The sequence below is a fragment of the Excalfactoria chinensis genome, chromosome 3 (assembly GCF_039878825.1).
Source record: "Excalfactoria chinensis isolate bCotChi1 chromosome 3, bCotChi1.hap2, whole genome shotgun sequence".
Lineage (NCBI taxonomy): Eukaryota > Metazoa > Chordata > Aves > Galliformes > Phasianidae > Excalfactoria > Excalfactoria chinensis.
The window spans coordinates 58,872,014-58,888,364 of NC_092827.1; the positions used below are offsets into that span (position 1 = coordinate 58,872,014).

Below are 16,351 nucleotides of genomic sequence, written 5' to 3' on the forward strand. Positions count from 1 at the left end.
TAATTCACTCTTCAGAAAAAGATGTTTTTACCCTGGCTTCTGCGGCTTGAAACTTTAGTAAATTAGCTGAGAAAATAACCAGTGTGGCAGAATACCACAATGCCGCTATAAAAAATACTTAACAGAAAAAAAGTACTCAGTTTCTCTGTTTAAGGATAATGTACACAGAAATCCTCTCTAATCAGTATTATACTGTTTTGAGTAATAAGATGCAGTATTCAAAAGCAATGTGCTGCAGAGATGAAAATACAACTTACACTGGCAACCATGTTTCTCTGAAAGTTATTACAAGCACATTACAGCAAATGGGAACTTCAGCAAACAATCCAGGTAAGAGTCTGATCTTTGAAAGATGGTTGTTACTTCTGTGATCTATTATCTGCAACTAAGACTTTTGTTTTGTTTTTGTTAAGAAGTTCTCCTATTTTATATCAAAATTCACCTGTTAGAGTGCTTATTCATGTGCATACACACAGTCTTAGTTCCCCTCTAGGAGCTATTCTGGCACTTAATAGGCAAATAAAATACTTTGGATGTACATAAATTGTTGATAAACTTATACATTCTGAAGTTTCTTGGAAAACAAAGAATGCATTTGATAAAGTAAGCTGAGTTTTGATCTTCAGTGGATGTAATCATTCTGTGACACGTAGTTTAATGAGATCTCCTATCAAAAAAAATAAATCTAAGTTCCCTAACCCCGTTGTTATAATTTGATTAACTACATTAACTATCCAAATAAAATATCACAGAAGACAAATGATTCCAGTTGGAAAACACATTGAATTTAGAATGTAGCATATTCACGTTCAGTGTAAATCGATAGTTTGTAACAGAGTTAGATTAATTCTGTCTCTAAAATCAGAATAAATGTTATTTGAATTTAGCTGGTTTTCTATCCTCGAGCTTTAACACTGTGGACCATATGTTTATATTTCAAAAGTATTTTATAAAGACATGATCCAAACCACACCAAATTAACAGGAGAACTTGTTCTTGAATTGAACAGGCTGTGAATAAGGCCTAAAACACTGCAGCTTTATAAAAACAAAAATGAAATTCTCAGGTGATTTTTTATAATATATGATGAGAAATGAAACACTCACAGGTTCTCATTGATTGTAGCTGGAGTCCATAGAGTGACATGTGAAAAGTGCTAAGAAGGGAACCCATGAGGACTGGAAAAGACTCAGATTTTATGGGTTAGTGATTTGACAGAAAGAGTCTTGCCAAATTCAAATGAAGAAAAACAGAAAAAAATGGCATAACTCACGCAATGCTGTTGAGGTAATGCACCCTGTAATGGTGAGAGATGCGGAAGTATTCCCTAATGTTCCTTTTAAACAGCTACAGTAAAAAATCAAGAGATCAGAATCCCAGTGAACTTTAAAGTATATATTACTGAGTATGCCGTGTATGTGTAGCAAAATTACATATAATATGTGCAATAAATTTTTAATACACATTAAAATGTTAATTTCTGAAATGTAACATTGTAGACTGACATTTTAAAAGAGGATGTACCTTAATTACAAAATTGTCATCTCATTTCACTGATATTAATTAATTAAACCATGTGATGGAATGTGCAACATATATTCAACCAAAATGGTTTCACAATTCTAAAATTCCCTTCTAGAACTGAGGGGTTAAAGCTAAGAAACCAAGATGCTTTTCTGTATGATTTTTCAGACAAAAACAAAACAAAAAAACAAAAGCAAAAAAAAAAAACATGGAAAACCTCTAACTTATGGGTGAAAAGGTAAATGTACAAATAAATAATACTAATATTAATGGTCTTGTTGGAAATGCCGATTCAATGGCAAATATTTCAGAAAGTTGAGCAACCTTAATTTCAAAAGGTCTAGATAATGAATATAATTAGATCAAATAGACTAGATTCCACTTTTATTATTCTACTTCAGCTTGAAGTTTTTGTTTTTGCTTAATTGAAAAACGCTTCCTATTCCCAAAATTGTATAATATTTAATAGTGCAGGTAAAGCAGAATTAATGTACTTGTTTTATATATTGAAGGGCTTTTCGGATTTTTTTCATGTTGAGCTTTTTATAGTCCTCTGGGGCTTTCTTTCCTTACCTGGAACTCTCTTTGCCCAGTTGATCATGTGCACTAATTCTCTGTCTGCAAGGTTGGTCAACAGGGTCATCATAGATGCTTCGTTGAATGGTCTATTGGGGTCATATTCAGAGTAAACTATGGGTGGCTCAGCTTCCAGCAAGGCACTGACCATCTGTTCTGCTGTCAGAGACAGGGCTGGACTGTTCTTCTTGTTATGTTTAACCACTAGTGGACTTGTCCAAAGGGTGGGAGCTCGCAGCTCTGTAGAAGAAGCCTCCCCGTTCCTGGACTCCTGTTCCTCTCTTTGACGTTTCTGTTTCATCATTCGCCCACCTCTGCGGTCTTTCCGGATTCCTAGAGACACACAAGAATATAATGAACTCCTTTCCTTGAACACAGGCATTACATAAATTTGGCCTCAGCCAACCAGGAGCTGCTGTTCATAGGCCAGTGGAGCATTTACTCCTGGTTTATAGTCAAGGCTTCTTCCTATATGTAGAATCTTACATGAGTTGTTGGAGAGAAAAAGTATTTTTAAAAGTATAGTATAAGAAATAGTGACAAAAGGCAGTAACTGGAAATAAATAAATATTTTTTACAGCACAAACCTTAATGTCATGTCCTAACCTCTAGTATGTAACTATTCAACAATTGATCAATAGCAGCTCATGACCTGAGCAGGCTACATGTATAGCAGTAACAGCTCTCAAAAAAAATCTTTCCTCAACTTTCCCAATTCTAACTAAACACCAACTCATTACTATGGGGCATGTGATCTTCCTAGTTAGGTAAGAAACACCCTGAAAAGATACCATCATAAGATGGCCTAATACAGCAATAAGATTGTTGTACAACCAGATAAACAGAAAAAAAAAAAAAAAAAAAAAAAAAAAAAAAAAAAAAGAAAAGGGAAGATAATTTCTACCTCGAATCTAGTGTAGGTGACCTACTGTCAAAAGTCAGTAACAACTGGAACAGAAATTATCTTTGTCATTACTGCACATTTCTGCAACGTGCTAGTTCTGAATGCCCCTGGATCTTTGGAAGTTATCAAGTCTGCCATACTAATTAAAACAACAACACTAAGCCCTGACAGTAGAATAAAATCTCCTTTGTGGAAAGGTCACAAACAAATTGTAATGATAAAGTCCATGTGTACTCCAACCATAAAGGGAGAATAAATGCCAGCTCTGAGTGGAGGAGGCACAGGCATTTTGTGGGAAGGGAAGGGAAACTTTGAAATCTACTGGCCCTTAAAATAAATGAACACGGATCTTTCTGGTGGGTGGGGGGGAGAAAAGACAATCTTTGATTGGCTTTTTTCACACCACAAAAAATATAATCTATTAGGTTTCCAATTTTGTTGTAGTTTTTTGTTGTTGTTGTTGTTTGGTTGTTTGTTTTCAAATCCAGTATTTCTTCATATAATTTCTTCTTCAGATTAATGGCTTTTAGATCCTATCAGCAGGTGCCCTCTTCCAATGATAAAGAGAGCATCTATAGATCAGTATGCCTCTTTCATGATATGTGATATGTTCAATGAATTTGTACTTGAAAATTAATCTCTTTAAGTCTAATTCTTTCAAGACCTAGCAGGCCTCCTGAATCTATTCTATAAATCTTTCCATGTACAGCAAGTTCCACAAATCTTTCATCACCCTTACTACTTAACCTCTCTACATTTTCCCATTAGTTAAACTAGTTGTATGCCAAAAGTCTGAAGTGCATTGCTGTTCCCATTTTTCATTCAATAATACCTACTACCACTAAATTATTTCTGTTTAGAAGATGAGGGGGAGATTCTTGCTATTAGGAAAAAAATAAAAGGCTTATTTTGGAACAATGCCATCCTGGAGTTAGTCTCATTGATAACTTGCTTCATCAGACTACTATCAGTGTGCATGAACTGCTCAGTATTATGCATGCTCTTCTGCAACAAATATATTTGGAAGTATGCTTTATTTCACTGTAATGTTATTGAATTAAAATTACCCTTTGAAACACAAATAAATAATCATGTAACGAAAACCACATGGTTCATACACACTAAACATTTGCTAACTTTCCCACATTCCAAATTCTACAGCTGCTCATGCAACAATTTCCCTTTGAAGAGTTAAAAGTATTCTTGGAGTCTCTACTGTGCAACATACACAAAAATAGATGGCCTTAGAATGGACATAATTCAGAAACATTATCTTGGGGTTATAATAATGCTGTAAAAGCATCAGATAAGTTAGTTTAGAAAGTAAATACAATGCAAGAAGTTACCAAGAGAGGAAGAGAGAACAAAGCATCTTCATAAATCAGATTATATTAACCCATGAGGCACACCATAATGAACATGCAGTTCTGTTCTTCCCATTCTAAAAATTATGCAAAACATATAAAATAACTGAAAAAGATTTAATAAGTGAGAGACATGTAAGATGACCTGTACAGTGAAATGAACTTGCTGTGAGAAACAGCTAACTTGATTAGAATTGCTTGTCTTGCAAGTCAGGTACAAGTTTACAGATTGGGAGTAGCAAGATGAATAAAATACTAACACTCACTCTTCTTTAATTCAAGACAGTATCAAAGGAAAACACCTCACAGAAGGTTCAGGACAGTCAACAAGAGGTTCTTTTTCATGTCACGCTGAAACACAGCTGAACTTGTAAATACATTAGAGATTGGTCAAAGGCATTTGAAAGGTACAGATCAAATTTGTGGGAAAGAAGAATCCATCAGTGGTTAATATAAACAAATATAGCACCTTTGCCTTAATTGTCTGTGCCATAGAATCTCTTCATAGGAGTATTTTTTGTTTGCTTGCTTTTCACATTAAACTTACTCCAGACTTGCCTTGTTAAGTAAAATGAGGATGTGAGGAACGTTTAACTTAATAGAGGACATTTAACAAATGTAAGCATGCTTATCCATTTAGAAGTAAACCAGATTCTGAAGGACAGAAATAGTTTTATTTTTAATTCATCTGCACTGGCTTCTTGTCACCCTGAAAAGAGTGATGGACTGAATGAAGCTGAACATAACATTCTGAATTAGGAAGAAATGCTCTGCCCAAATTTATTTAAAAAGCCTACATTATACTTTTAGAGATTAGATCCGAAATAGAAATAAGGGAAAGTATGTATTCTCTCTGCATCACATCAGCAGCTTTTACGATCATAGACAGGAAGGTTGTTGAATCTCTATAAGCATCACACTAGTTAGAGATTTATAGAAATTAATGCTAAATCCCTAGATGGGTACATAATATAGGAATCCTGTTATTCATTTTCTCGGACTAAATAGGAGCATGTATCTCTCTGAAAAACAGAAGTGCTTCCAAATCTCCAGCTTAATCAAATATTATGTCTATTTGAAAATGTAATAATAGCACACAGTCACTAATTCAAAGTAAAAAGACAATTCTTTCCAGCTAGCTTAATTAGCAAAAGTGCCATGATTCCACATGCTCTTTAAAAAATATATGAATGCAGTAATTTTGATTCCACAGTTCAGACAATACAGGAACTAGAATTGGCAGATTATGAGAAACAGTATTCTATCAAAAATAGAAGTATTATGTATCTTGCTGAAGCTACTGAAATTTAAACAATGAATATTTTCAAAGAAAAATTTCCAAAGCTTCATCTCTAAATCCAGTCAGCCCTCTAAGATATGAAGATAGGTTGCAAAACTGTAGAGCAATTACATACTCTTGGAATTCAGTAGATTAGCAACAAAATTGCATAGGGATTCTGGAATCACACTTTAACCAAGTGAAGCATTCTAGTAGTCCTTTCAAATAAGTGACAAAAGCAAAACAAATTAAAAAATCCACATCATTAAAAAAAGAAGAAAAAAAATCCTTAATTAGGAATGCATTGGGTGAATACTGAAACTCAGCCATACAAAAGCCAGTTTTTTTGTGCCTGAAACTCCCCACTTTCATATCTTATGTAGTAAAATTTTTGAGAATATTCACAGAGGAAGAGGACAAATAAACGTACATCTGTGTTGCTTTGTGATATTCTAGAGTTAGGCATTTTAGATTTGAAGATATATGCATTATCTCAAAACCTGTTTAATTAAAATATATTTGCAACAGACAGTTTTATATAATATTTAATTTCATTATTAGGAATTTTTAGGAATATGCATCATCTGAAGAACATTTATTATTTGCAATAACTGGGAAGGGATTTCATAAAACTCAGAAAACCTTTTTTTTTTTTTTTTGACACTAAGACTGCAAAACCAGCTCATTTGATAAAACTAACAAGCCAATATACTTTTGTGTCAGAGAATCATCGAATTTATAGTTTCTGCATTTTCTAACATTTGAGAATTTCACTTTGCAAATTTAACTATCTATTAGTACATTTTACTAATATACATCATGACTGTATGCATCATTCTCATGATTTTCTATCTATATCGTTGCAGTTTTCATTGCATGACACACATCATCTGGGGACACTATGTTCTAATTTGAAGAGGGATATAATTATTTTATTTTATAGAAAAAATAAAGTGAGCAAAATGTAGTTACGGAAATTTTGATATCTAGCCAGTAACAACATATACTGTCTTGTGATGTGATAGCAATGTTCCATCTGCAGTTTTTTTTCAGGCTATACCATTCAGTAAAGCTCGGTTATTCATGAGCTATTTATCTTAGAAGAATGTACAACACGAAACTAAAATTTTTAAGTCACTGCCTTCCTTATACTGCATTATCACAGTCTAGTCTGGCCATAAAGATATATTCTCTCCAAAGCAATTTCTTTTCTTAACTCTATCTCATAAATGTACAAAAGTATAACATATGATGATCAGTCAGAGGATATAGCAGATTTTACTCCAGAGTTCCAGGTCCACACAGTGGGATAAGACAGTATTATATTCTATAAACCACCATATTGTCTACTCAGAACAATGATTTCTATTTCCCCTTTCATAAGAGAATAATTTTACTGACTAAAAACAGAGTAAAAAGATACCTTGAGCAAGTAAGAAAATTAAAAGTAACCCTTAGACCACTATTGGTAATCCTTCGACATCTGAGGGTAGTATGCAGAAGTATCTTTCACACAGTTTCAGTCTAAAACTTTAGATGCAAAAAAGTTCCTGGTTGCAAGTATTTCCTTGCTCTGATACATGCAGACAACTGCGATATTTGTAGATACAGTCTTGGCTTCCTCACCGTGACAACTGAATTGCTTTTTAACAAAACAGCTGAAGATGTTTTTAGTATAAATAGTAGTTTCTTCTGCTGTAAGGAATACTTATGTTCCTTTCAATTCCATTTCAGATTCCCTAGTTTTGTAGGTTGCCAGATGCTGTTAAATGTAGAAGGAAAATCCAAGGAAATAACAAGTCAATTAACTATTAAATACTGTGCCCACTTTTGCCAAAAGAACCATCAGAGAAGCAGCACATTCCTGAACTAAATATTAGTAAGAATACTATAAATCAAAGACAAAAGTAATCTCTATCACAATATCTGGGTGTTGTGGGTTTTGTTGTTTGCTTGTTTGTTTGTTTTTTGTCCCCTTACTGCTTTAGAAGCCCTGTAAATTATATGGGAAATGTTTATCTACAGACAGATCACTATCTTTCCATTGCTTGAGGTAGTAATAATGGCACTGGTAACTGTTCCAGCCATGGGCATCAGAATTCAACTACCACTAAAAAATTCATTCTCATGTAACTTTGAGCTGTACCACTAATGGTATGTATTCAGCACTCTGAGAATCTTCACAATAGTCAGTGTTCTACAAATTAACTCCCACTTCATACTTGACAGACATTCAGTTTGCAATTTGAGCACTGAAAGTAATGGAAACATAGTAGATTTGGAAACTTGACAAATCAAAATGTAAAGGCAGGTTGAGTGCCAGACATGGAGAACCTGAGCTCTGTTTCTAGGCAACAAGTATATAAGCAATAACCTCTCATTCATATTAGTGCTGTTTCATGGCTGACTGGAGCTAACCAGCAAAATAAATAACTTTTAACACAGGGAAGAAGCTCCTATTTAAAAACTTTCTGCTCAGAAATGAGTTTTTAGCTATAGAGTATTCCTATTCATTTAAGGCTTCCTAGTAAATGCAGGCTTTCCCTTTTGTTGCTTCCTTTCCATTTCATCAACACAGCAGCTGTGGCTCCTAAGACGCACAGGTTAAGAACATGGTTTGTGGGAACATGATGGGAAAAGAGAGCTTTTTGCACAGGAAAAGACTGCAAAACCTAGGTTTACCACCTAACAACCAGTCTGGAGCAACCTTTGAATCTGAGGCTCTTTGTCCAAATTTCTGCTCTTCATTAGTGGCCTACAGATTATAAGAGCCACTTCTTGATACACACATGGCCTTGAAGCATTACTAATCTGTACTTTTGTCCTTACAGTCTGCTGTAGCAAGCAGCTATACTAGACTAGCAGACTATCAAAAGAGCATTTTAAAGTTGTGTGGAATCACCTTCTCTCTGCAGCAATTCTCTATCTCTTTGAGACTAATCTACCTCACCATAATTACAAACCACCAGGGAAAAGGTCTGTCCAGCATTTGGTAAAACTAATCCTTTCTGAGAAGAAAACATTAAGCATATATTATAATGTAAAATAATCACTACAAAGGCATACTTCAGAAAGCCAGATTCCATGTCCAGTTGATGACCACAGTATTAAAGGAGCATGCAGAAAAGAGCAGCTACAGCAGAGAAGCTATGTAATCACATCAGTATTCACAGAAATTCTAGATTTTTCTATGCCAGAAAGGGTCCATATGGAGAGTAGGGGAATCTGAAGCTGACAGTTGAAGAGACTAGAAATCAAAAGTCCAGTCTCAGGTATCCTCATACAGGACTTAATTGCTAAAATGCTGCAGAGGAGCTCTGGGACTGTGCCCAGTCTTACATGAATATCATTTTTGTCATTGATAAAAGGACACAAAATTAATAGTCTGGCAAAAAATAACAGTGTGAATAAGCCAACAGTGCCTTTATGGATGCAAACCTGAGTGTCATCAGAGAGTAACTGGCTTTACAGTTAGCTAAAAATTGTTTTAGATGCATGCATGCAAGGTAGCTGTCTCCTCAGGACCTCTTACAGTTATTTTTCTTTTTAGACAGACCTTGTTAGGCATGATGAAGTCAGTATTTTTTTAACGTTTCTTTAAGGCCTTAAGGAAGCTCCTCTAAAGCTGCTGCACATAAGTAGTTTTCAGGAATATAATTACATTCTTGATAAATTTATAATGGACAGAGGCTTGCTTTAGTTATGACTGCAGTGGCTATACTCCCTGATAAAGAGTCATTCTACAGCTTTCTTGAAGGTCCCTGTTAGATAATGCAATGCTTTCTTCTCTCCAGAACCCTCCCCAAGCTCAACAGCCCCAGTTCCCTCAACCTTTCTTCATAAAAGAGGTGCCCAGACCTCTGATCATCTTCCTGATTCTCTAGATTCACTTCAACAGGTCCATGTCCTTACACTGGGAGCCTTAGAGACAAATACAAGATCTGGTGGGATCTCACAAGAGTGGAGTTAAAAGAATTACCTTCTTTGATTCACTGGCCACACTTCTTTGCATCTAAGGAAAGACCTTGTTTTCTGGTCTGCAAGTTCACATTGACAGCTCATGCTTATCTTTTCATCCATTAACATGCCCAAGTCTTTCTCCACAGGGCTGCTCCCTAGTCACTCATTGCTCAGTCTGTTTTTGTGCTTAGGATTGCACTGTCTGATATACCGTACCAGTACTTGGCCTTCCTGGACTCCCTGAGGTTTGTCATCTACAAACTTGCTGAGTGAGTCCAGTGTCCCACTGTTCATGTTGAGGACAAAGATGATAAATAATGCTGGTAGTACTATCACCAAAGTATCATGACTTGTCACTGGTGGACACGGATTGTTGACCAAAACTCTTCAAATGAGACTAATGAGCCAATTCCTTATCCACTCAGTAGGTAGTCCATCCACCAAATGCTTTGAACAATTCCAGCTAGATAATGTCAGCAGCTCTTCCCTTACCTACCAATGCAATAACTCCATCAAGAGAATGAGAAACACTGACTGAAATAATCTAAAAACATCAAATGGAATTGAATATCTAATCACAAACACACCTGTCTCAAGTAACAGTGCCTAACAGCCACAAGCCATGATAGCATTTTCAAATTCTGTTAAACTTGACATGAGACAGGAACTACACATTTTGAAAGGTTATTTAATTTTGCTGATGGTTCTTTAAGTACTTGCTGCCTTAGTAGAACTGCCTCTTATAATAACAACACATAGTAAGAGAAGAAGTGTATTTTTTTATTTTTCCTTTTCTTTTTTCTTAACTGACAGAACCCTGCATTTAATACCATTTAATAGTCTGCCTTTAGAAAAATACTATTGGGTCTTTTTAGGAACTCTGAAGCTCTTTGTCTTTTATCACTGTCTTCCATGTACCATTTACAACAGTGGCAGTGGTGCAAATGCTGAGGACTTTGATAATTTCCTAAATGCCTCTAATGAGATCTTACCATATCCATACAAGAACAATACCTAGTGTTAATATATTAGTGCTATCATATTATAGCAATTTGACATATATGGGTTGTATAAACTATAGCAAACTTTAAGTTTCTGCAATACTAGTTTTGTCCCTAGTTTTTGTCCCTGTGTCATTCGTCCTATCTCCTAGAGCCTGACATCTCAGACAGGGCTATATCCTTGGCTTTTCCAGTACAGTGGGGGGAGGGGCCAGAAGCAAAACACTTAAGAAACTCTCCTGACATTCTTGATAACTGCTTACATCTTTGCTATTTAATTTATTAATAATTTCCATAAAATTACACAGATTTTATTGCAGAATCTGAGATAGCCATAAAATGTTACTGAATGTAACTGATCGTAAATTCAACTAGAATTTAAATTATGCAAAATTTTTCTGTAAAATACCACAAGATGGTGGTATGGAAGTTAAAATCATTGTTGATATATGCCATGGAGTATTATTATTTCTCATCAGACAAATGTTAACAGGGCCTGACCAACAGGCTAACAGCCACAAAAAAAGTAAGCGGAGGAGAACGGCAGTGTCTGATTAACAGAAAAATGCCAAATGACGTGTCTTTCCAGTTGCTAATAGTAGAAGCAGTACAAATTATTTTGGATATTATGCTAATAATTAAAAAATTACAAACTGCTAGGCAAATATTGATCAGAAAATAGGCTTGGATAGGCTCTTAAGTTTCTGTTTCTATCACAGTGAGCTAAGCAGAATCTGGTGTACCTCAATATTTGTTTTCCCTCTCGCTGTCATGACAATTCACTGACACCAAGATTTTAAAAGGCCTTCACCAGTTCAAGACACATCCTTGTCTAATTACTTCACAAATTACTGGACCTGAATGTAGTTCCTCTGTTTTGTCATTAAATCATGTTGGACAAGGATAATATCAGATGATAGTGCATCATCCAGCATATGGGAAAAAAAAAAAAAAGACAACTGGCATAAAGACTGGTTGCCAATATATCAAATCAAACTTGGGATGACTTAGGTTAGATAATCAAAAATAAAAATCAAGGGACTTGATGATACCTATGGGTGCTTTTCAACTTGGGATATTCTATGATTCCAGAATTTTTGTTTTTTCTTTGTTTCAAAAATTGATCTGAATCTTTTACAGACCAGAACTTTTTCTCTCTACAATCAGTGCTACCACTGTTAAAAGAGAGAGAGAGGGAGAGAGAGGCAGCAGTGGGAAGTACAGGACCCACTGCTCCACTAGTTTGCTCATAAAATCATTTCAGTTGAAAAGAACCCTTAAAGGTCCAGCTCCCCTGCAAGAAGAGAAACATCTACATCTAGATCAGGTTGCCAAGAGACTGTTCCAGCCTGACCTTGCCCAGTGATCAAGTGAATTTAGGCATCACATTGCCCCCGTGTCCCATCAGCAACAAGGCAGATCACAGAAGTGGTCTTTCATGAAAAGAAGACCTGGTGACCAAAAATGCTGATACCAATCAGATAAATGTAATTTATGGTCTGTAATGACTATTCATAATTCACAGCTTGAGAACTAATGATCTGCTAATTAGAGATAAAGGTGCAAGGCATGCTACTTCCTAATATGTATTTTGGCATTCATTTTTTCTTCATAGCACATTTTAAAGAGTACTAGAAGAGTCGTACAAGAGAAGCAACAGAAGTTCAATTAATCCATCATTCAATTGAATCACTTTCAGTGCTGACACTCCTGCATAAATCATACTAAGTTTTGGCCAGAATAAGGATAGCAGCAGCCTCATTTCTGTATAGTCTTTACAGTGAATCCATAAACATTCCTGGGTTCACAATGAATCCTTTTGAATATCAGACATCAATCATGATTGATGAGTGGTGTCCCCCAGGGGTCAGCACTGGGTCTGATACTCTTTAATATCATAATCAATTACACTGACAGTGAGGTCAAGTGCACCCTCAGCAAGTTTGCTGATGACACCAAGCTGTGGGTGAGGTCAGAACACCAGAGGGACAGGATGCCACCCAGAGGATCCTGGACAGGCTTGAGCAGTGGGCCCACGTGAACCACATGAAGTTCAACAGATCCAAATTCCAGATCTTGCATCTGGGTAGAGGCAACCCCCATTACCAATACAAGCTGGAGGCCAAAAGGATTAAGTGGAGCTCTGCTGAAAAACACCTCAGGTACTGGTGAACAGGTAGCTGATGGATAGCTATAAACTAGCACAAAACAGGTTGTCAGATGGGGCTGTAAAATCTCTGCCCTTGGAGATTTTCATGAACTAACTGGAAAAAAATCTTAAGCAGTTTATTCTGAATGCAGTGTTTAACCTGCTTTGAGCAGACAAAGATCCCTCCTAGTATTCCTTCTAGCCTGGAATGAGAAAATAAAACATATTTGCAAAAGTGTTCATGTTTCACTAAAAAGCTAGGATTTAACTTCACCTTCTTTTCCAAGAGGCTGTTCTAAACACACAAAACTTCTCCTCAAATGCTGCTTGAGTACACGCTTGCAGTCCATCAACTATATATTAAAACTGTACATTTTCTAATACATTTATCAAACTGCCCCTACGCAGTTATTTGGTTGAGTACAGAACAGCATGTCCAATAGATATCCAAAAGGTTCTCTTTGGACAAACGAAAATAGTTTCACATTGTTAAGCCATTTGCTTTCATTCACTAATTTCTATTTTTGATACAATATTTCATTAGAAGATAATTACATGGAAAACCAGAAAGCCTGGAAACATTCCAGTGGTTGCATCAGACATAGATTACCTCTGCTCTTGAGAATTATTTTATTAACTTTCTAGCCTTTTCTATATATATATATATATATATATATATTTATTTACTGGGGGGAGAGGAAGGCTTTTAACATGAGGAAATATAATATTCAGTAAGAAAGCATAACTCTCTCCATTTAAAGACCAAAAAAAAGGTAACCTTCTTCTCTGAGCAGATGGTAAATTTGCCAAGTGCTTTTTATTTTCTCTGTAAAAATTCTTTTGATCTTATGTACTACTGTCACTCTGAATTTCTCCAGACTGAATTCCCATACCATTACAGGTAGTAATACCTGTAGTACAGGTAACAAGTTCAAGAGAATGTAAGAAAAAAAAAAAACCTGAAAATAGGAATTTGTCTATTCTTTCCAGAGACTAGAAGTAAAAGTTTTTCACAAGTATCTGGCTTGTTCTTATAGCACACCAATACAGAAAACCACCTTTTCTTTCCTGGTCTGCACTACAGCAATCTCTGAAAGCATCCCAGATAATCTCTGGGAGGACCACTGCACTATACAGGCTTCACTACACAGTAGTTTCATAGTTCACAGAAATGACACTCTTGAACTCAGAATCTTCTCTCTACAACATCAAATTCAGTCTATTCCAAGATAATAAGCACCCCAAATCGTATCTGTGACCACCAGATGGATCTAGCTCTCAAATCCTCAATCACTACATTTCACATGAATCAAGATTGGAAAGACAGCTGACAAATTGTGCAAGTCTCAGAGTGGCTAAAAATATCTTAGCAAGGAAATAATTGATTTTTCACAATGGATATAGCATTTATGGTGGTTAATTTTGATTCCATTAGCACCAAGTTGCTCTGATTCAACAGAATATTTGATGTTAAGTCTGCAGTCATATATTATAGGAGAGGGATAATGTAGCATTCTCAGAGCTAGAAACCCAGATCCATTTATCATAATATAGAAATACAAATACAAAATATTTAATTGATAAATAGAAATTAGAATAAATTGGTTTTGGTTTCCGAAAATGAAACTGTTTGCAGTCAAGTAATTAAAACAGGAAAGTGGAGATGTACATTGGAACAGATATCACCTGGAGCATACACACAGTTGAAGCTTTGGGACTGCAACTGCTGTAAGAACTCCATTTGGAATCTGGGATTGTGATGCAGGACCCCACACACTGTGAAATATTAAGCTAGAATACAGCTCTCCAAAACAGAACAAAAGAATCTTCATAAATATCATTTAAAAAGTCAATGCTATTCCCTCTTGCTACCAACCAGAAGAAAGAAGCACATGATAAGGAGATTATTCTGTGAGAACACTTTATCCTCACATACAAACATGAAGGTGTATAGTCTAAGTAGTAGCATATGATTTTAAAGTCTTATTCAGAAAAAGCTTGGACAAAATCTAGCAGCTATAATCCCTGACTCAGATGTTAATTACATCAGCAGAGAATATCTATCAGTCTAATTGTATCTCCAAGCAACACAATAATTGATGCAGAAAGAAGCACAAATGTAAGAGGAAAGGAAAAAAAATCTTCAGTACTGGAAGAAGTTTTTGAAACACTAAAGAAAAGCTGAGTGAAAAAAATAGTTTTCCACACAATCTCATAAATAAATGTTCTTACAGTTGACTTCAAGAGCCACTTGAAGCCTCCAATTTTTAAAAAGAATGCCTAAAGATATTTCAATGATGTCTACTCTGTTAAAAATAAAATACATAAACTTCTTAAATACTGTATTTAATTAAGTGACTTTCCAGAAGTAATACCTCAGAAACACAGGAACTACAGTTAAATAACTGAAGTTTACGCAGAAACAATGAAACAATAATTTACCTAGTTTTCCTCATGGTTATTGTTATTCAATAATATCAGCTATTGCTCAGAAGTTAAACAATAGATAAAGACATGATCTAGTAAGAAATCTCAGCTAAGGAATCTCAGAGAAAAAGGAAAACTGAGATTCATTCAGAGAAAAGAAAGGCTACAGAAGTATTCATCTGTGTCTAAAAGCTGGGATCAATAGCAAAATCCATGTAACTAACAAATGTGGAGGTAAATATAAAAGTGATATATTACGTTTGGTTTTTTTTCCAAATGTGCGATCCAACTAATCCTTTTCAACAAGACAAATTATTTCATACAAACAAAATAAACTATTTAAATTTAAAATTAAATTTCTACCAAGAAAACTAAGTTTTTTAAGGAATGCTGTATAATTCAGAAATGTTTATATAAGATTTGCAAGAGATCTTTCAGCTTGAGACAACTCTGCTGGGAAAACAAATCAAAACAACAACAACAACAACAAAAAGCATTCAAAAGTTCAGAAGTTAACCAGATGGCATACTAAAAATAAGCACTTAACTTTTATCTTCCTGTGAGAGAAATACGACAATTATCAAGAACTATCTGGAGGTAAGAATTGCCGTCTCCCGGAATGCTTTATTTTATCCTGCAAAACTTTACCTGCCTTGAACATTTCTGCAAGCATGCCAAATCTGTCACCTCGAACAAGGATTTCCAGAATTTTTTTGCAGGTTTCATAAAAAACATATTCTTTAACTCTCACCTATGAACCAGTGGTAAACTTCAGTGTATTATCTGTGGTCCTATAGGAGCAGGCAAAATTTATATATCTATTCTCCTTGTTTGCAACATGCAAGTTTAATTGTTTGCTTTTATGTTTACAGACAGGAAAAAAATCAGACTGGTAGAGTGGGTCATTACTTAAACACATACAAGCGTAAATGGATGGAAATATGCCAATGATAGACGTAACAGAATCATCATAAAACGTAATGATGTATCTTAACATACTTTAATGATTTATCTGGAATAGGCTGCATGGTAAATGTATGCGTTACATTTTCTTATATTAGTTTGCTTTGTCTGAAACCTTCATTTCTCCAGACCATAGCTGTCATAATGATTGCATAAATTTGACTTTAAAAGTATTCACCATGATATTAAGGAAGAAACAAAAAG

General features: G+C 35.2%; 1 protein-coding gene across 1 annotated transcript in view; it reads right to left on the reverse strand.

Moving 5' to 3' along the window:
- Positions 1-16,351, reverse strand: part of ESR1 (estrogen receptor 1) — a 178,834-nt gene that overhangs the window by 49,889 nt on the left and 112,594 nt on the right. The window contains exon 6 of the mRNA XM_072333319.1: positions 2,098-2,433. Within this exon, the coding sequence (XP_072189420.1) occupies positions 2,098-2,433 (336 nt within the window). The remainder of the gene's footprint in view (positions 1-2,097; positions 2,434-16,351) is intronic.